Source organism: Podarcis cretensis (genome assembly GCF_951804945.1).
Source record: "Podarcis cretensis genome assembly, chromosome: 3".
NCBI classification, from domain to species: domain Eukaryota; kingdom Metazoa; phylum Chordata; class Lepidosauria; order Squamata; family Lacertidae; genus Podarcis; species Podarcis cretensis.
The window spans coordinates 1,551,207-1,572,264 of NC_137172.1; the positions used below are offsets into that span (position 1 = coordinate 1,551,207).

The window sequence follows — 21,058 nt, forward strand, 5'->3', positions numbered from 1 at the left end:
CCCAGAAGCAGCCTCCTTCATTTGAATCTGACACAAACTGCTACAAGAGATGATGTTCCCACATAAAAAACTCCTTAAATTCATCCTAAGCTGTTCAGTCACTCTAACAGGTGTATTTGTGATGTTAGTGTTCTATAACCTCAATGGCATTGCTCTGGCACCCACTTAAAGGAGTAAAACAAGTAAGAGTTGCATTGGTGCACCAACTTCCTGAAAATGAAAGCAATCCTTTGCTACTCCAGCTTGATAGGAGTTTTAAACCCTTCTGGCAAAAGTCCCATTTTCAGCAAACAGGCTGTATGTGTAGCAGAAAATTAGCTCAAGGCCATAGTGAAAGGGATAGCCTGGAAGCTTACTCTTAGGTGCTAAAAGATAAATTACATAACAAAGCAAGGCCCCATTTCCAGCTTTTGTGCCTCCATTTCAGTGAGATCAGCTCCCCTTTCCATTTCAAGAGGCTGGAAATGGGTGTTTGCCCATTGTGAATCTTTTCCTTCAGTCATTTCATTACAAGTAACTCCATTGTCTCCCAACAGATGCCACTAGTTGTATAAATAGAATGATGCACAAAAGAGCAGAGGTGGGCCTACTCCCAAGTTTGTGGGATCTAGTTTCTTTCCTGCCCCAGGACTCTGAAACTATCAACTAGAGCAGAGTACAAGGACATGGCCGAAGCAGGCAGACGCAGAATCAGAGAACTGTACAGTTGGAAATTCTAGTTAGATTGTGGTCCAACCCCTGCAGCAGGAACCACAGATACAACGAAGAATTACGGACGGTGTCACTAAGCACAAGCTCAGCCCAGTAATACATGATCAATATCAGAATCAACCCTACCTCTTTTCACACAAAAATCTACACCTGATTCTCTTCTCTATCTCTCTGACCCCACATTCTCTTAGCAATCTAATCGGAAAGGGAGGGAGCTTTTCAGTTCTTTTCAGCCACTGTTATTCAAGTGGAAGTTTCTCTCTCTGCCTTATAGGCTTTACATTTCTGGTGCACGTAGAATAGAAAAGCATATCTGGGCATATAGAAAAGACAATAGTGTAGTAAGTTAGCTATCAATGATTTTCATTAAAAGTGAAAGGATATAGGTGATTTTTGTTTTAACCCCGTTTAAACTTGTGAGGACTGCTACAAGGTCTCTTTATGGGCCAGACTTTTTGGCACCCCTATCATATTCCTAACAGACTTCGCCCACAAAGGCATACTTTTCCATTGTCTCCCAAGACAGATGGAAGCCAACAAACCCCACCAGACACAGCAATATTGACATGAACACAAAGAGACGAAATTACACAAATATTTTATTTGAACACACTCGTTCGAACAAAGTTTAGTGCAATAATTGCAGCAGTTCCCAGACACAGGCTCAGGATTCAAAATCCAATGCTTTAGGATTGCAGAAGTAGCCTCATGCTGTGCAGCCACCAACAGGTGCAAAAAGAATATTTAACTGGCCCATAGCAGCATCAGAACATCTGAGACTCTTCCTACCTCCATTCTGTGAGGAAGATTTCACTCTTTGTCAAGAGTGACTTTCTTTAGCTTAAAGCAAGAATGGAGAATAAGTCACCTTCTAGATGTTGCAGAACTACATCTCCAGTCATCTCTGACCATTAGGTCCAATATCTGAAGGACCACTGGCCCCTGACTTCAAACTCTCACCTCAGATCCAGCTGGCTAAACAAAGAAGCCAATCTTCTATTATAGTAATAGTTTTGACAGAAGGAGTTCAAAGTTTCGGAACGCTGGAGGCAGAGGATACAAATAGCTCAAGCAGATGTCAGCTGCAGATAGACTAAATTGGCCTTCTCTTCGTACCATCTAAAACTTACAATCAACTTTGAAAGTTTCAACTTTCAGAATAAAACTTTTTAAAGCAACACAAACATGGTTTGTTGCCGCTTCTAATTTATATTACAATGTTAAAATGCAGAATATAACACAAGGAAAATGACAAAATAGCTTGTTGAATCTTTGTAGGAAGATGCCCTCAACTGACCTTAACTAATGAAATTATAAACAAGGAAGTTGGGTGTTTGGCAATACCTGGCTGCAAATAGCTTGCCATCTGGTGTGGGATCAGAAAAAGCAATTTCGTTGGTGTTTAAGAAAGAGCCAAATAAGAATGTACGTCTGGAAAAGAAAAGAAAAGAAAAGAAAAGAAAAGAAAAGAAAAGAAAAGAAAAGTTATCAATGTAACGCAAGGGGATCCAGTCCTGTTTTCATGCTCATTTCAATTTGTGGTCAGTTTGTATATTTAAATTTTTCAGTATTAAAGAAATGGGGAACACACCGGACATGCAAGGAGTGCCTTTTCCCTCATCACTGAACACTCACAATCAGTGGGCACAGTTTTCTGGATTAGAAGGAAAAGCTTGTTTTAAAAAACTAGTGTTGTCTGAAACTTAAGACTCCCACCAAGCTTTAATGTGTTGTATAGGATCTGCAAACCTCTTGTGGGTGACGGTTGGGGCATACTTGTATGGTAATATATTCTCACAAGCCTTGGTTCATGAAGAATGTTTTATGCATGGGGTGTTTGCAAGGATGTGATCTGCATCAGAAAGTGGGCCTTGGGTGGGGTGAGGAGGAACGAAGATTGTTTCGTTTCTGTTATACAGAGCCCCAAACTATCACTGACCAAAGCAGATGCACCAGGCTTGGGAGTCAGAGAGGCAGTTAAGTCCAAGTTTCTCTCAACACCCTGCTGTATGTGGTTCATACACTAGATCTTTAAGCACGATCTAGTAAACCTCCTTTAAAACAAACTGAAAACTGGCTGTAATCCCAGAAGGTCATATAATAATAATAATAATAATAATAATAATAATAATAATAATAATAATTTTTATTTATATCCCGCCCTCCCCAGCCGAAGCCGGGCTCAGGGCGGCTAACAACACTAAAACAGTGCAACATTATAAAAACATTATAAAATTAATTAAAATCAAAATTGATGGCAAAATCAAAATTGATATCTGAGAACACTGTCTCCTTTTATTTCAGATATTACATTTCCTTACCTCATCACATCCACTAGACGACTGGCAATGCCTCTTCTCCGCATCAGGCTGAACACCCAGATTCTGCTGATCCCACAAAACACCTTCTCTGGCTTTGTTGAGCAGCACCACGCACGCTGAGGCTCCAGACTGTCATTAGTAGGAGACCCTGACACTGGTGGAGGCTCTGAAAGCACTTGGTAAGCCTAGGAGCAACAGGATATGCTTAGAACAAGGCAGTGGGGTGGGGGAAACAGCAGCAAGCCTCTAAGAACGCACGCTTTATGCAAGGCTTCAATGGGACGCACCACGATGCCCAAAGCATCATGTTTGGGGTGTCTGCACCAAATGCCAGAAGTGCTTCAGTTATTCTTGGTGAAGCAGAGTTACCTACAAATGTTATCCATGAAACATTTGTTAGCCTTTAAGAAGCTATTTTTACAGCAACAGATTAACAATCACCACAATTAAAATGCTATGAATAGCCAGCCATCTAGGCATGGGAATGTGTCAGTGGGCTCATCTCTGGGGGAGAGCTACAGTGGAATTATACCAGCCCAGAAACTCATTTAGAATGCTGTTAGATCAGAATAAGGGACCAGCTAAAAGGCTCTAAAAGACAGATTTGTTCTGACATAGAAGACAGCAGAGAAAATGTGCATATTCATTTTTCTTGCAATTGGCCTCTCCTCCCCATTTACTTTTTCCTTTATCCAGGACAAGAGCGATTTAATGCTCTGGAAGAGGTATATTGTGCAGCTTTCGTTAAGCAGATGACACTTCTTTCTCTGTAAAGGGAACTAACCCGACAGAATCCATTAGCTAAGGAAAGGTAAGCTCACTGAGTCCCATCTAGCAAGGATCTAGAACTACAAGCAGAAAGAGGAGTTGCCAGGCACAGTGGAGACTTGCAGCCAGAGCTCCACTCCACATTTATCAAACTTGATGAGGAACTTTCACTTCCCATTTCTAGCAATATGTTTCCCTTCACATCTAAGAATGAACAGCAGACACTCCCAACTGCTTTTAAATGGTTTCCATACTGTCAAAAGATTTTGCTCCAAGTGACAAAATCCTGCTTTCAGTGCAGTAAGAGTTACCAGCAGACCGAGTTCTTAGGGCTAAAGTGGTTTGCTTTATTCAAGCAGCAAGACACATGGCTGAAAGAGGTCTAGTCAACTACATTGCTCCTTCTCTTTGCCAAGTCACAAACACCTCTAAGGATGAACTCCTGTATCAAGGGTCTGCCCTGATCCAGATTATCGCTCTTTCCACTTGGCAAGTTACTCACCTGTCTGACCGGCTCAGCAATTAAGCAGCCAACAATCTTCTTTTCAGTGGATACAAACAGATATGTTTGGGTTGGACAGCGCAACACAACTTGTTTAAATCCAAGCTCATTATCTACAAGCTCCCGTACAGCTTCAGCCTGTGCAAGGAAAATGCCATATATAAAGCACAGCAACTAAACCACACAAAACTCAATCCAGGTCACAACAAACATTTTTTTCTAAATACATTGGTACTGCGCCTTCCAGCAGTTATCCGCAGAAACAACTGAAGAATTCATGATTAAATCCTAAAATCTGAGGCAACGGGTGTATTTTTTTGTAACAATACAAGAAGTGTGGCTGGAAAAAACACCCTAATTTTGCTCCAAACAAGTTAATTTTTTAAAATTCAAATTCAACAAACTAAAAAGGAAAAGAGCCAGAAAAAGTAAATAGAACTGATACGGTGAGGAAGGTGGAGACTTTCCCTTATTAAAAAAAAAATTAATAAATAATAATAAATAAACAAGAACACATACAGTGGTACCTCGGTTTAAGTACTTAATTCGTTCCGGAGGTCCGTTCTTAACCTGAAGCACCACTTTAGCTAATGGGGCCTCCCACCGCCATCGTGCCGTCGTCATGCGATTTCTGTTCTCATCCTGAAGCAAAGTTCTTAACCCAAGGTACTATTTCTGGGTTAGCGGAGTCTGTAACCTGAAGCATATGCAACCCGAGGTACCACTGTACACACTTTAAAATTAGTTCATTTTACTTGGAGGTAGGGCAAATATTTTACACCAGTTGTGGAGAATCTCCAGCCTGCAGGCCTACCAAGCTGTTTGGGGTGAACCACGCCCACCTTTGTGAGAAGGGTCAATCCACAACTAAAAGAAAAAAGAACCAGGATTGTATGCTCCAGATTCTTCCTTTGCAGCAAGTAGCAGACCACTCCCACTTGGAGGAGCAACGCTAGAAGAAAAGTCAGCACTGCACCTTTTTGATGGCATATTTTGGATCATCCTGAAGAATCAAGACAATTTTTCCATCCCAGAATTCTGCAGCGACATGTTCATTCTTCCAGCTCTATAAAAAGGAGAAAAAGACAGAAGAGGGCAAAAAGTGTAGATGCCCAAGAGTTTAATTCGTGAGAGTTGTAAACCACTATATATATATTAAAGTCATGATTAAAACAACCTGCACGATCCTTTACTGTAGTCTTCCCCAACCTCTGGCTCTCCAGATGTTGGGCTCCAACTCCCATCAGTCCTAGCCAGCAAGGCCGATATTCAGGAACAATGGGAGTTGTACTCCAGAACATCTGGAAGGCACCATGAAGAGTCTCAGCCATGCGAAAGACACTCAAGTGAAGTACTTCCATAATTTTTATATGGCAACTCACACAAAATGCTGGAGTGTGTGCTGGATTGTTGAGCTCAGATAACATTTGTGCTCAGTTTCCTAAGAATTCCCTTTTCCATTTAGCCAGGTATGCTCTAGGGAATTCTGTTGTCAAAAACAAAATCAATTCACAAAGGATACCATGGTGCATTTAGTTTGTGTCTTACCACATATTTAATTCCTTCCAGGAACCGCTGATGATACTGGGCATGCTGTGTTTCATCTTCTGGGCTTGCAGCTAAGTAGACCATACCACATGATTTGCAGACAGTGGCACCAAAATGTTTCTGGCCAGCATCCTGTCAAGGGAAAGAGGGAGTTACCATGTTGCCATGCCCAAACCGGCCTGAGGCATCAGGAAAAAACTGTACAGTGGTTGTTGTTGTTGTTTAGTCGTGTCCGCCTCTTCGTGACCCCCTGGACCAGAGCACGCCAGGCCCTCCTGTCTTCCACTGCCTCCCACAGTTTGGTCAGACTCATGTAGGTAGCTTTGAGAACACTGTCCCACCATCTCGTCCTCTGTCGTCCCCTTCTCCTTGTGCCCTCCATCTTTCCCAACATCAGGGTCTTTTCCAGGGAGTCTTCTCTTCTCGTGAGGTAGCCAAAGTATTGGACCCTCAGCTTCAGGATCTGTCCTTCCAGTGAGCACTCAGGGCTGATTTCCTTAAGAATGGAGAGGTTGGATCTTCTTACAGTCCATGGGACTCTCTCAAGAGTCTCCTCCAGCACCATAATTCAAAAGCATCAATTCTTCGGCGATTAGCCTTCTTTATGGTCCAGCTCTCACTTCCATGTACAGTGGTACCTCGGGTTAAGTACTTAATTTGTTCCAGAGGTCCATACTTAACCTGAAACTGTTCTTAACCTGAAGCACCACTTTAGCTAATGGGGCCTCCCGCTGCCGCCGGAGTACGATTTCTGTTCTCATCCTGAAGCAAAGTTCTTAACCTGAAGCACTATTTCTGGGTTAGCGGAGTCTGTAACCTGAAGCGTATGTAACCCGGTATGTACAATGTTTTAGGAGTGCATATAAAGCTGATTAGCAGCTAAGGTGGGCTTTTCTATTCTAAAATAGAAGCTCCAAGTTGCATGGCATTAGTTGACCTGACAGTCATTAACAATATATTCAGAAATATACTTACAATGATCATCTGATCTTTGCTTAGTTCCTTTGTCTTCTTGCTGGTTCTCAGAATGGCAGGAACCTTCTGTCCTACTGGACTGAACGATACAGCTGAAGACTGCTCATCTGAGAGACTGTGTGGCCTGAAATTTATTTAAGGAATTTATATCTTGTAGCAATGGGTTATATAGTAAATATTCACCGGGGAAAACAGGTTCATAAAGAAAAGTATCAAAACTGAAGAACTCCTTTCACCTACATATCACTTCTGAATATCAGAACAAGATTGCCATACCTTTTTTTGTTGCTGGAAGGCGTACTGAAAAATGGATGGGTGTCACTTGCTGAAGATGGCTCTAGGGAAAAGAGAAAAAAATAATGTGATTTCTATCCTCCATTGGCAATTTGTGCCAGGTCCCAATGACATGGGGAACTTTCTCTATTCAGAGTATTGTGATGAACATGATAGGGTGGCCTACCAAGCTTTCCATGAACACAGAACAGATGCATCTGAAATTGTAATATATTCTCAATGTTACTTACGCTTATCCTTGATTATCGTACTAGAAAGCTTACTGGAAGAGGCAGTCTCGTGCTTGTCCACGTTTTTTGGTGATCCCTGCAAGATTTCTTCAGGGTCCTAATGAAGAAGACAAATGTTTTTTCGACAAGGCAAATTTTCAAGGTGCCCCAATAATAAATTTTGCTACTTGGCTACCCCTTCAGAAGTTTCCATTTAAGGTTTGAGGGAATGATATGAAGAAATGCAATGGAGCAACCTTGCTGAAAAGAAGCACAGATCTAGGTCTGGTCAGTGGCTTAATAGAAAACCACCACTGCAAACACCACCCTCCATGTCATGGAAGAAAGGTGGGATTTAATAAGCTGTCATGGAATGCCAGAGTGACCATGGCATAGTAACATATCTAAAACTGTTGCCATGCTAACAGGCTTGTTGACCCAGTGAATTCTGTGAATGGAAGGCAGAGATTTCTGCAAATTCCTCATTTTTACTGCTGAACATTATGAAACCCTTTTTCAAGTCTCCAAGTCGCTGAAAGTTAAAATGTGTGGTGACTAGAGGTGTCCTCATCCCCACACCCAATTCTGACATCTCATACATGGAAAGCCTACTGCAGAGAGGCTACTCAGATATCAAATTTTATGAATTTTTGGCTTTGGCCTTTCAGTATTTTCTTCTGAAGTAGTGTTAATTTATGGCTTTATTGGATCTTACTGATTTTGACACCTGTGTTAATATTAAGTGTTTATTATACTGTGTTATATTAATTGAAATTTTCTTTGCTTGCTTGTGAGATTTAAAAAAGAATTAAAGGATGGCGTATAACCTGCTAATGGACAGTGCATTCAACACCATAATACCTGAAGGATCGCCTCTCCCCATATGAACAGATCCAGACCCTGCAATCATCATTTGTGGTCCTTCTTTTTACGTCTCTTCCACAAGAGGTCCGGAGGGCGACAACACAAGAAAGGACATTTTCTGCTCCAAGTTTGTGGAATGCTCCACACAGGGAGGCTCACTTGGAGCCTTCATTACATATTGTCAGGGGGCTGCTATCAGGGGAGGGGAGAGAGGCAGGAACGTACACAGAGCCTCCCCCTTCGTTGAGCAGCTGTACCTTGTCAGAGTGTGGTGAAGGCGAGCCCTCAGGAGAAACGGATGAAGAAAGAAGGGGGGGTTGATGAAAAAGGCTCACTACGGGAACTCCCACGGGGCTCCCCACGCTGCAAATGTCTGCCCGGCGCGAGGGGCGCTCTGCTTCAGGGCGCCCCACGCACCAGGCGGCACACTGCGGACACCTGCGCGAAGCACGGGGCGTCCTCCAGAGGGCGCCCCATGCTCTGCGCTGCAGTCCGCAAGCCTTCCGCACCCGGGGGTAGTTCCCCTGGGCGCGCAAGGCTTGCGGACACCTGCGTGAAGCACGGGGCGTCCTCTGGAGGGCGCCTCGTGCTCCGCGCTGCCGCCTGCAAGCATTGCGCGCCTGGGGGAACTCCCCCCAGGCGCGCAAGGCTTACGGATAGCTGCCTGGAGCGCGAGAGGTGTTGGTGCGCACCGACGCCTCTCGCTCTCCAGGCTTCAGCGAAAGCCTGCATTTGCCCCATAGGACGCACACACATTTCCCCTTCATTTTTGGAGGGGAAAAAGTGCGTCCTATAGGGCGAAAAATACGGTAGTTTTCGCCAGGGAAGTAAGCGTAAGGAGAAGAGGCAGAGAGGGGGTTTTCCCAGGCTTTTGTGCTGGAGGGCAAACCAGAAGAAACCACTTCCGGAATCTGCTAGTGATTGAGGCAGACATGGATTTTGGACTTCTGCACTGTACATAGTTTTTGCTCTCAATAAAACCTGTAAAAGACAGTGTTATCTTCGTGAGCAACCACACACATTCCTCACACGTATCTTTAGGCGCCAAGTGAAAACATTTCTCTTCAATCAAGCATCTGGCTGATTACCACTCTATGGCTTTTTAAAATGTGTTTGTGGGGGGGGGATTATTGGTTTGTATTTGCTATTTGCTTTATTATGCATTATGTGTTCTCATTTTGTATTTTTATGTTTGAATCACTCTTCGGGTGAAGGGCAGTATACAAATTAAATAAATATTCAGTGGACAAAACATTGTCTACACACGGCAAAGTTCCAAAATTGTGTATCGCAGCAGAAATTCCATAAATGTAAACTTTGATTACCAGTTTTCATAGATTCTACATACCTGAGTTCCAGCATCAGCTTCTTTTTCTACCAGAGTCTCTGAGCAACCAGAATGAGATGTTTGGAGAGGGCTGGTATCTTGCAACAGGTCCACTTCACACAGAGTCTCCTGCCTTGTATTGCAGATCAATTTCACACCATCTTCCACACGATCGTATTTTTTCTCTTTGGGGCTTCCTTTCCTGCCTGCTTCCGTTGCTTCGCTTTCAGTGGACAAGTAGAGCTTGGAATGAGCCAGGTGTCTGCCCTGCCTCTCTTTTACTGTGGGCTTGCTAACTGAGCAGGGGGACGATGGAGATGAAAGTATCTTCTTAGAGCCAGGCTGCCATTTCTTTCCCGTGGCAAAGAATGCTGCCCCCGTCTGGAGTTTCGGTACAGGTCTGAATTTCATGCTTAATACTTTAAAAGGAGTCTCCACTTTATTTTGAATAGCACAGTTAGCATCCTTGTTCCCCTCCACAGGCTTGGGAAGCACCCCCTCTACCGGCTTGGGAAGCACCCCCTCTACCTTGGCTTTTTTGGTGTTTCTCGGCAAAGCCTTGGGCTGCCTGGAAGCAGCAGACTGCTTGGATGCTTTTGAAGTTCTGCTCCTGTTTGTCATCACTTTCACCTGTGTTGTCTCAGTCTTGTTGGCAGCAGGTAGGTTTCCGTCATCATTTCTTGGATTCAGAGGATGGCTTTCATTTGCTAGTTTCCTCTCCAGCAGGTTTAGATATTGCTTCCCTTTGTTGTAAAAGGAGCTGGGGGGTACAATGGAACTGTATGCGCTGCCACACTCAGGAGACGTTCTCTGTGGAAACTCCCTTTGTATCCCCTTTGGCACACTGGCTGTTTGTAGTGGAGACTTATCAAGCTTCTGTGATATTCTTGATGCTTGGGACAGGTTTTGATTTTCTTTTTCTTCATCTTGGAAACTCAGCATTTGAGATACAGTATGGTGTCCTGCAGGATCTGTTACAGGCAGATCCCCAACGAATTCCATCATCAGTTTTTTCGCTGGATTCCTGTGTACTAGTAACAAGCTGCAAAATGTAAAGTTAATGTTTCCTTTCATTATGCATAAACATAACACAGTAAAACACCAACCATAGCTGGTGACGACTCCATATCCAAAGTATCATACACAGACCATATAAAAGAAAAGTTAGTGCACTGAGTTTAAATTGCTTCCTCCAGATACAACTAATGAACCATGAAGGCTCTCCCAGTGTGGTGGATACTGTCCTTCAGGAGACTCTGGGAAAAGAAAATCACAGTAAGAATTTCCATTACATTAACCAGAGGCTCCTGAGGGACGGTCATTACATCCTCTATGGTTCGGGCACTGGACTGGGGGTTGGGGTCTGGCTGGTGTGAGGAAGTGTAATCCATTACAACAATATAAAGTTAATATTTCACTCTTTACTTAAAGGGGGGGGGGAATAAAACTTTTTGCATATGACATCATTCTAACTTTAGAAGAACCTATGCAATCTTTTAAGAGCTAGATTAGCCAGTTGAAGATACTGAAATTTGGTGCATTTCCACATGTGATGGATGTGTAAGATGACAAATACATATTGGAAGATGATAAAAAAAATCAAGTTATAAAAATTTACAGGTAAGGATATGGGTTTCTACTCCTTCCTCTGTTCTTCCTATTAAATTATGTTAAGCAATCAGTGAATTCAGAAGAAACATAATTAGTTTCCTGTATTATCACAGGAAATTCATTACACAAAATATTGGATCACAAACTGGATCTAAATAAAATAACACAACAGTGTCTCTTACTGTTAAGTTGTGGGTGAACATATCAGACAACACAGCAATTCTTCAAACAGCTCTTGTTTATTCACAGGCCAGAACAGAACTAAAGGGTTCAGCCAGCCTGCTTATATAGAGCTCCAGTACAACACAACTGTAACAACTTTCTGTAACTATCCAATCACTGAACATCACTTTCAATCCCTTATTTGCATATGTGGACCTGAGTGAAAAACTATCTAAAGTATCCCCCGGCTGGCCCAGGGTGAGAACTTCAGTACACAACACTTACAACACACCTTACTCCAATTTGGACAATGTTAAACCAAATCTCTTAATCATTAATTCGGAAAGTGAAGAATGAAAGTACCTAAGAGGAAGAGAGCAGGATGTTGTACATTCCAATCGTTTTGTAGCATCCCAAGACCAACAGTAAAATAATTCCCTCTGATTTTTCAAGTCACAGCAGTAGCTAAAGCTCTTAGATAACTTGCAATGGCAATCTCACCTGTCAATACTGCGTTTTCGCTTCCTTGGAGTAACAAACGCCATGTTCTCAGCAAAGCGCCTACAAGTCAGAAGCAGGTGCGTTAGTCAGTTATGTGTTGACAGGTGTGATCTATCTGCCTGCAGAGCCAGGATTAGAATGAGAACTCATGTTTGCATCCCTTGCAAGCCACTGATATTCCTGATCCGCCCCCCCCCCCCCAGGCAAGTTTATACTGGTAGACCCTTTAGCCTTGGGACAGCAGCATAAAACAGCCTGGGTCTTTTCGCTTCTTCCAACAAGCTCACATGCTTCAACCAAAAATCAGGCAGTGGAGTAGTTTCTGCATTCTGGCTGGAGCTGAGGAGACCTGCGGTGCAAAGCACTGGGGGGGGGGGGAGCAGGCTTAGGCAGCCCCAGGCCAGGAGGCTCCATCAACTGGCTGGGCCAGAGCAGCGTAGATGCTTAAGGAAGGAGATGCTTTCTGGATCAGGCTAAATGGGGCCCCATCCAGTTAACCAGAGGCCCCACAGAGAAACCCACAAGAAGCTTAGAGAAAAAGCACACTTGCCAGCAACTGCTATTCAGAAACACTGCTGCCTCTAATGGGAGAACCACAGAGACCCCTTGCCTCTCGCAAGAGCAGAATAAGATAATTGTAGAGTGGGAACGTGGGGTCAGAAATGATTATTGATCCTGTTTTTATATAAAATAACCAGCTATATTTGCTTCTGCATAAATTTGTGCTTGCTGTCTATGCTTCCCTGCTGGAGGAATCTATCAAGTGTTATGCTAAAGAAAGCCAGTTTGCAGTCCACCAACTTGGCTTTTTGAAGTTGAATTTCTTCTTTTGTCTATTTGTTAGGTAAACGGACCCCTGACCATTAGGTCCAGTCACGGACGACTCTGGGGTTACTGCGCACAGCTTCCGGGTCATGTGGCCAGCATGACTAAGCCGCTTTTGGAGAACCAGAGCAGCGCATGGAAACGCCGTTTACCTTCCTGCCGGAGCGGTACATAATGATCTACTTGCACTTTGTGCTTTCAAACTGCTAGGTTGGCTGGAGCTGCGAAAGAGCAATGGGACCTCACCCCGTCACGGGGATTCTGTTGATTTGTAGCATCCAAGTGCACAGCGGAATGATGAGGAATACGTGCCAACATGCTATATATTGCTTTATTTACATTTCAAAGCTGGTAGATTACAGAAAACCATCTTGTCTCTGCCGGAGCAGAAAACTGCATCCTCTCTCCTCTGAAGCTCAGAGAGAATCACACTGAACTGCAAAGAACAGTGAAAAACAGGAAACCAGTGTACGTCACATCCAGTCTCCTTTTCCCGTGGGAAAACTCCAACAGTAACTCTGTGGAATGTAAACATTGTCTTGTGACAAGCCTTTCGCTGCACAGTGAAGAGAGCAGAAACCAACATCCTCCCCCTTTCTGTGAACACCACTGGGCAGCGTGTTCGTACAATATCAGTACAAACCCAACTTCTGTACATAGGTACAGTGTTGATCCCTTGATACAATCTTGGACAATACATCAGCAGGAATTTCATTACCTGGCACATAGGACACCGTTACGAGTCCCTTCTGAATACATTCCCTAGCATGTTGTACCTTCAATTGCAAGTGCTTCGTGCTTTGCTTACAACCTTCAGAATTCAGCAAAGCCAAACATGCTTTGTTGTCCTGGTAAACCTGGATTGGACATTTGACAGGAATTTTCATGTCTTTGCACAATTGTAACAACCATTCACAATCCTTTAGTGAATAAGACAGTGCATTCAGTTCAGCTTCACAAGTACTTAAGCTAACTGTTGTTTGCTTTTTGCATGACCAATCAAATAGAGCCTGATTGTACATGTAGCAAACTCCAGACGTGCTTCTCCTGTCTGTAGTGTCACTTCCAAAACTTGCATCTGCAAATATCTCAAGACCACCAGACTTCTGATTGTTAAATCTCAGTCTGTAATGCATAGTGCCTTTCAAATACCGCGCTATGCGTTTCAGAGCTTTCCAATCCTTAACAGTAGGATTGTTGACTTGTCTGCTTAGCAAATTACAGCTAACAGCAATGTCTGGTCTTGAACATCTGGCAATGAAGTTTAGCTTGCCTAGCACACTTCTGTACAGTGTAGTGTCAGAAAATGCTTCTTCAGTGTCATCTACCTGATAACCTGTTGTCATCGGTGTGTCTACAGGGTTAGCATCCATCAGGTTTAGTTTGCCTAACACATCAGCAATTTTCCGTGACTGGTGTACTAGAATGTTACCATCTTGATCTCTCTCTATTTCCAGAGATAGGTAGCTGTTTACCTCACCAAGATCTTTCATGTCAAAGTGTTCCTTCAGTTGAGCTAGGGCGTTATTGTACATTGTGACATCTTTCCAAAAGAATAATAAATCATCAACATAAAACAAACAATACAGTTTCTTTTGCCCCTCCTCTTTGACAAATACACATGGATCAGCTTTCCCTTGCTTAAAACCTAGAGAAAACAATACTTCAGTGAGTTTTGTGTGCCAACACCGTGCACTTTGTTTGAGACCATAAAGGGATTTTTTCAGAGCACAAACAAATCCCTGTTTTACCTGTACGCCATCAGGTGGAAGCATATAAAGTGATTCATCTAGAGATCCGTACAGAAAAGCTGTATTCACATCATGGTGACTAATGTGTAAATTCTCCTCTGCAGCTAGCTTGAGCATAAGCCTAATGCTCTCATACCTCACTGTGGGTGAGTAGGTCTCGTGATAGTCTTCACCTGGTACCTGTGCAAAACCTCTGGCTACCAATCTGGCTTTGTGTCTGACTATCTTGCCATTTTGATCAGTCTTCGCTTTGAAGACCCATTTGCTTCCAAGCAGTTTCATTCCTGGAACTACTGGAACAAGTTCCCATGTTTTGTTCCTTTCCAAGGAATCAAGCTCAGCTTTCATGGCATTTAACCATGGCTCAGCTTCCTTTGAATCCAAATCCTGGATTTCTTGGAAACTTGAAGGTTCAAATACCTTCTTGGAGCTTTTAACAGCTGTTACTGCTATCTTTGCAAACTCATCAGCAAATCTCTTTGGAGGTCTACCTTTTGTGGCTCTTTGTGACCTGCGAATTAGCCTTAGGTCTTCAACACTCTCCTCTTCCTTCTTAGGAGAAAAGCGACCTATTGTGAACAATGGTTCCTCCAATTCTTGATCAGAGCTTTCAGAGGGTCGCATAGAGGCTTTCGCACTCTTGAAATCCTCTGAATCACCCGATTCAGTTTCAGACTCAGAATCAGTTTCAGTCTCAGAATCAGAACTTTCATCAGTGGGTGTGGGTGGTTGTGGTTGCTTTTGACTATCCTCAGTCTCATCACTGTCATCAGAATAACATTGGAAAATTCCCACATTCTCCCCCCACTTGGCATTGTACTCAACACTTCTTGTGAGCTTAATGGTCTTAGAATCAGTCATCCTTATTCTGTAAGAACCTTTCTCATAACCTAGAAAGATACCATGCAAACCACGCTTGTCTAACTTGGAGTTTTGTGGTGAGTGAACCCACATGTCAGAACCAAAAATTTTCATGTGTTTGATGTATGGCTTTTTGCCAAACATCTTCTCATAGGGGGTACAACCAATCGCTGAAGATAACCTGCGATTATAACTGTAAGTGAAACATGAGAGAGCTTCGGCCCAATAACTCTCTGGAAGATTTGCATCATGCAGCAAGGTTTTTAACCCTTGAAGCAATGTTTGATTTGCCCTTTCCGCAAGTCCATTCTGCCATGGCGAGCGAGGACTAGACAAATCGTGTTGAATTCCTTTCTCAGTCAGAAAAGTTTCAAACTGCTGAGAAGTGAATTCTCCCCCGCGATCTGTGAAAAGAATTTTTACCTTCTTACCATGCACATTTTCCAACCAAGCACAGAATTCCTTGAACCTAGGAAAAGCCTCTGATTTCTGCTTGAGATTGTACACATGAATATACCTGGAAAATGCATCAATGAGAACCATGAAGTACCTATTTCCACCCAAAGAGGGCGCTAGTGGTCCAACCAAATCAGCATGAACAATTTGGTATGGTTCTGTAGCTTGCCTACTAGACACCTTACCTTTCACAGCCATTTTCACCTTGTTTGCTGTGCATGCCTTGCACTTCATGTGGTACCTGCAGGGTTTAATAGTCATACCTTCAACCAAGGCAGGCATTTTAGATACTGCCTCAAAACCCAAATGTCCAAATTTTCGATGAAAATCATGAATACATTCTGCATGCAAACATTTGTTAGAACCTGCAATGCAACAAGTGTCATCCTGCACAACATCATCATAATACAAAACATACAAACGATCAACATATTCAGCATACAATACATAATCATTTTTCTTTGTGATGATGCACCTTTTGTTCTTAAAGGAAACGTCAATGTTCCGCTCATTCAGCTGTCCAACACTGAGCAAATTATGTTTGGCATCCGGAACATAAAGTACATTCTTTATCGATAAGTTCAAACTGTGAAGAACAACAGTTCCGTAGCCTTTACTGGGAATTGTGTGGTCATCCGCCTGGTGAATCGCACCTTCCTGCGGTGTAAAAGACACGAACAGTCGCTTATCGTTGCACATGTGGTGCGTTGCCGCTGAATCAACAACGAAGAAAGATCTAGACGTCTTCTGGACCTCTGCAACTTTTGGAGTGAAGCGTGAGACCATTGCTTTGTGCTGCGTTGTCCTGGACACCGGACCTTTGCCTTTGCTCTGGCCTTTTCCACGCGATGAGCTTCCGCTGCGCTGCTCTGTCTTGGCCCTGGGATATTTGCATTCCCTCTTCATATGGCCTAGACGTCCACAGGAGTAGCATTTCACTGCCTTCAAAGCTTTAGCGCCATCTGGTGGTTCCACTGCACTCTGGGATGACGTCTGTGAAGACTCCCCCTTTCCCATGCAGCTATCACCCTGGCAATCTGCTTCATTTTGAATCATGGCAGTATCACAAGCTACTCTGAGCTGAGCATGTGGCTGATCGGCATCAGATTCCCCACTTGCATCAGCCAGCCTTTTGCAGCTAGCCATCATATTATGCAGCTTGTTAAAATAAAACATGGTAGATTCAGCTTCTGTCCTCACGTGTGCCTCCCTCAAAGCGTCCCAAATTTCTCTGGCTGAGGTCTTATCACGCAATAGACAGAGCTCTTCTGGGGATACTATCAATGTAAGAGTTCCCCTTGCTTTGGAATCTTTAGCCTTCCATGCATCTGTAACTGGAGCTGGGGGGGTGTCTGTAATAACTTCAAACAGACCCTCTTTCCGCAGAATAGCCTCTGCATAGATAACCCAGTCCGTATAATTTTTCTTATTGAGCTTGGGTGTCCCACAAGCATCCTGAAGGGCCATCATGTCTCTGGCATTAGCCTTCTGCGTCATCTCTGCTGCTTTAAACAAGCTGCTTTATACAAGCTGCATCTCTGCTGCTTCAAGCCTCACTCCAAAGGCAAGTTCAAAACAGCTTTCTCTCTGCTGCCTAAATCATGCTGCGTCACTTCTACAGCTGCTTCAGCCCTTGTAAAAGTTACTTTCGATTTCGCCAGCATAGCCATAGCCGCTGCCTGTTTCCGGCAAACGGACATAAAAGTTCAAAGTCCAGCCATAAAGCCATTAAATAGAAGCTGGCAGGCTGCCCGGAGCAGTAGCACATACCTCATCAATCATCTTGACGCGCAGATACCGTCCGATCCGTCCCTCTGCATTCCGATCCTTTTTCCGGAATTCCAATGACTGCGTCTTCTGGGCCCGATAACCAAAATGTTGATTTGTAGCATCCAAGTGCACAGCGGAATGATGAGGAATACGTGCCAACATGCTATATATTGCTTTATTTACATTTCAAAGCTGGTAGATTACAGAAAACCATCTTGTCTCTGCCGGAGCAGAAAACTGCATCCTCTCTCCTCTGAAGCTCAGAGAGAATCACACTGAACTGCAAAGAACAGTGAAAAACAGGAAACCAGTGTACGTCACATCCAGTCTCCTTTTCCCGTGGGAAAACTCCAACAGTAACTCTGTGGAATGTAAACATTGTCTTGTGACAAGCCTTTCGCTGCACAGTGAAGAGAGCAGAAACCAACAGATTCGAACCGCCGACCTTCTGATCCAAGCCCTAGGCTCTGTGGTTTAGACCACAGCGCCACCTGCATCTATTTGTTAAAAGTAAAGGGACCCCTGTCCGTGAGGTCCAGTCGTGGCTGACTCTGGGGTTGCAGCGCTCATCTTGCTTTATTGGCCGACGGAGCCGGCATACAGCTTCCGGGTCATGTGGCCAGCATGACTAAGCCGCTTCTGGCGAACTAGAGCAGCGCATGGAAACGCCATTTACCTTCCCGCCGGAGTGGTACCTATTTATCTACTTGCACTTTTGGTGTGCTTTCAGACTGCTAGGTTGGCAGGAGCAGGGACTGAGCAACGGGAGCTCACCCTGTCAAGCGGATTCGAATCGCCTACCTTCTGATTGGCAAGCCCTAGGCTCAGTGGTTTAACCCACAGCGCCACCCGCATCTACTCGTTAATTACCTCTTACCAGCTCTTGTCTGGAATGCGTTAAGGTTAAGGACTCATTTTATTGCTCAAGGCCTGTAGATAGCCAAGAGGCGCTAAGAGTGAAAGATTTACAATCTAAGACAACAAGAATTAGCAGGTGCTGACTTAAGAAAGTACACACGCATAAATACGGTACCTCATGAATATTAAAAGACACACCCTTTGTCCTTAAATTACTAATTTAAATGTACATGGGATGCATGTGACTGTATGTAACGGTGGGGGCACATATCAAGGAGTAAGGTAGGAAAAAGGCGTTCAAGGAAGTCTGTCTGTGGCAATTTCTTAAACCAACAGGAATTAGGGGAGTAAGGAGAAAATGGCGGCTAACAGATTGAGGTTGAATCCTGACAAGACAGAAGTACTGTTTTTGGGGGACAGGAGGCCGGCAGGTGTGGAGGATTCCCTGGTCCTGAATGGGGTAACTGTGCCCCTGAAGGACCAGGTGCGCAGCCTGGGGGTCATTCTGGACTCACAGCTGTCCATGGAGGCGCAGGTCAGTTCTGTGTCCAGGGCAGCTGTTTATCAGCTCCATCTAGTACGCAGGATGAGACCCTCCCTGCCCGCAGACTGTCTGGCCAGAGTGGTGCATGCTCTGGTTATCTCCTGCTTGGACTACTGCAATGCGCTCTACGTGGGGCTACCTTTGAAGGTGACCCGGAAACTACAACTAATCCAGAATGCGGTAGCTAGACTGGTGACTGGGAGTGGCCGCCAAGACCATATAACACCGGTCTTGAAAGACCTACATTGGCTCCCAGTACGTTTCCAAGCACAATTCAAAGTGTTGGTGCTGACCTTTAAAGCCCTAAACGGCCTCGGTCCAGTATACCTGAAGGAGCGTCTCCTCCCCCATCATTCAGCCCAGACACTGAGGTCCAGCTCCGAGGGCCTTCTGGCGGTTCCCTCACTGTGAGAAGCAAAGCTACAGGGAACCAGGCAGAGGGCCTTCTCGGTGGTGGCGCCCACCCTGTGGAACGCCCTCCCATCAGATGTCAAGGAAATAAGCAACTATCTGACTTTTAGAAGACATCTTAAGGCAGCCCTGTTCAGGGAAGTTTTTAACATGTGATATTTTACTGTATTTTTGCTTTCTATGGAAGCCGCCCAGAGTGGCTGGGGAGGCCCAGCCAGATGGGCGGGGTATAAATAATATATTATTATTATTATTATTATTGATGAATGTTTAAAAGCCTGTTTCCAAGAGTCCTCCAGGGTCGGCCATTCTTTCTGTGCATGTACTACTTAGGTAAAATAAAGATCTATTCACGGATCCTCCCTGTCTTTGCAATTCACTGGCTCTCTGTTGCAAAGATAGCTCAGGGCTTGAAACCAGACCCAACAGGAAGGGGACCTCAGGGGTCATCTAGTCCAGCCCCAGCCCTCCCCGGTGAATCTTTATAGATTTTATACACACACACACATATATCGAAAGGAGAGAGAGGTTCTGCTTCTCCATATGGAGATAGTTATTTCCCTCCCTCTGTTGTGGCCTTTGGCTGCTCCCACGAAGCTCCCCCGCCATCTCCCTCTTCCCAAGCCGCTCGGGCTCGGGGGGCCATCGCTGCCTCCGGTGGCAGGGAGTTCCGCAGCTTCTTTTCTCTCTCTCTCCCCCTTTCCCTGCTTCATTTTATTTACCGCTATATCTTTTCTTTATTAGGTCAAGCCCTCCGCGCTTCCTCCCTGAGGAGCTCCTTTTCTACGTGCGGGGAGTTCGGCGCCAAAGTGAGCCGAGGCGCCTCGACCGAGGCTTCTTCGCCCGGGAAGGGAGCCTAGGGAAATTTCGGGCACCATTACCACCCTAAAAACATCGCCCCCCTCACAAAAAACCGCCCTTTTGCTCCCTTTCTTACCTCACGTTTCCCGCCTCAGAGCTCCCGCCGCTCTTTTCCCCTCACGGCGCCGCGGCTCCGTTCGAAACTCTCCCCGTTCGCGCCTTCACGCCCATTGGCCAGCCGCGCCGCCAGTCCGATCGCTGCCTCGGCGATCATTGGTCCGAGTACAGAGCGTAGCCTCGGGAGGCGGGACTAAAGGAAGAAGCCCGCCTTTCGTGGGCTCCCCGACCAATAGAAAGCGCTAACCTCTCACTGTCAACAAGTCCTGGCCAATCAGATGATGGGAGAAGCCCGGGTTTGGGCGCAAGGCATTGTGGGGGTTGTAGTTTCTTGGTAAGTTGCGCCCCCTGGAGCCATGCAGGTGGGCAACGGGAGGGGCAGGCAGCGCGCTTGCCCGGATTCCGACGGATCTTGGAGGGATCAAACTGCACGCCTGGGGGCTTGCTAGGCTCAGGGCAGCTCAGGGAGATCCCGAGTTTCTTGCATTGCAGGGGGTTGGGGCAGCGGCGTAGCGTGGGTTGTCAGCACCCGGGGCAAGGCAAGTAATTTGCACCCCCTAAACCCGGGGCTGATGATGCTGTTAAGGTGCTACACTCAATATGCCAGCAAGTTTGGAAAACTCAGCAGTGGCCAGAGGATTGGAGAAGATCAGTCTACATCCCAATCCCAAAGAAGGGCAGTGCCAAAGAATGCTCCAACTATCGCACAATTGCACTAATTTCTCACGCTAGCAAGGTTATGCTTAAAATTCTACAAGGAAGGCTCAAGCAGTATGTGGACCGAGAACTCCCAGAAGTGCAAGCTGGATTTAGAAGAGGCAGAGGAACCAGAGACCAAATTGCAAACATGCGCTGGATTATGGAGAAAGCT

General features: G+C 44.9%; 1 protein-coding gene across 2 annotated transcripts; it reads right to left on the reverse strand.

Moving 5' to 3' along the window:
• Positions 1-1,297: 1,297 nt before the first annotated feature.
• On the reverse strand, positions 1,298-20,326 carry ESCO2 (establishment of sister chromatid cohesion N-acetyltransferase 2). 2 transcript variants are annotated; one of them, XM_079968665.1, is made up of 11 exons: positions 20,207-20,326; positions 11,794-11,912; positions 9,541-10,561; positions 7,350-7,446; positions 7,102-7,162; positions 6,826-6,949; positions 5,851-5,982; positions 5,279-5,368; positions 4,303-4,440; positions 3,033-3,217; positions 1,298-2,142 (listed from the first exon to the last, which is right to left on the reverse strand). In XM_079968665.1, exons 2-11 carry the CDS (start codon positions 11,835-11,837, stop codon positions 2,010-2,012), a joined length of 2,025 nt encoding a protein of 674 aa, XP_079824791.1. In that variant the 5' UTR covers positions 11,838-11,912; positions 20,207-20,326; the 3' UTR covers positions 1,298-2,009. The 2 variants fall into 2 exon arrangements, with proteins under 2 accessions (XP_079824791.1, XP_079824792.1); XM_079968666.1 differs by having other exon boundaries at positions 11,794-11,853; positions 20,207-20,324.
• Between the last annotated feature and the right edge of the window lie 732 nt (positions 20,327-21,058).

Bases quoted from the DNA above. Each gene is read 5' to 3' on its own strand.
- ESCO2 (XM_079968665.1), bottom strand. From the start codon at position 11,837: ATGGCGTTTGTTACTCCAAGGAAGCGAAAACGCAGTATTGACAG. The intron at 10,562-11,793 runs GTGAGATTGCCA...TACATTTTGCAG, and splicing joins CGAAAACGCAGTATTGACAG to CTTGTTACTAGTACACAGGA. The intron at 6,950-7,101 runs GTATGGCAATCT...AATAAATTTCAG, and splicing joins CCTTCCAGCAACAAAAAAAG to GCCACACAGTCTCTCAGATG.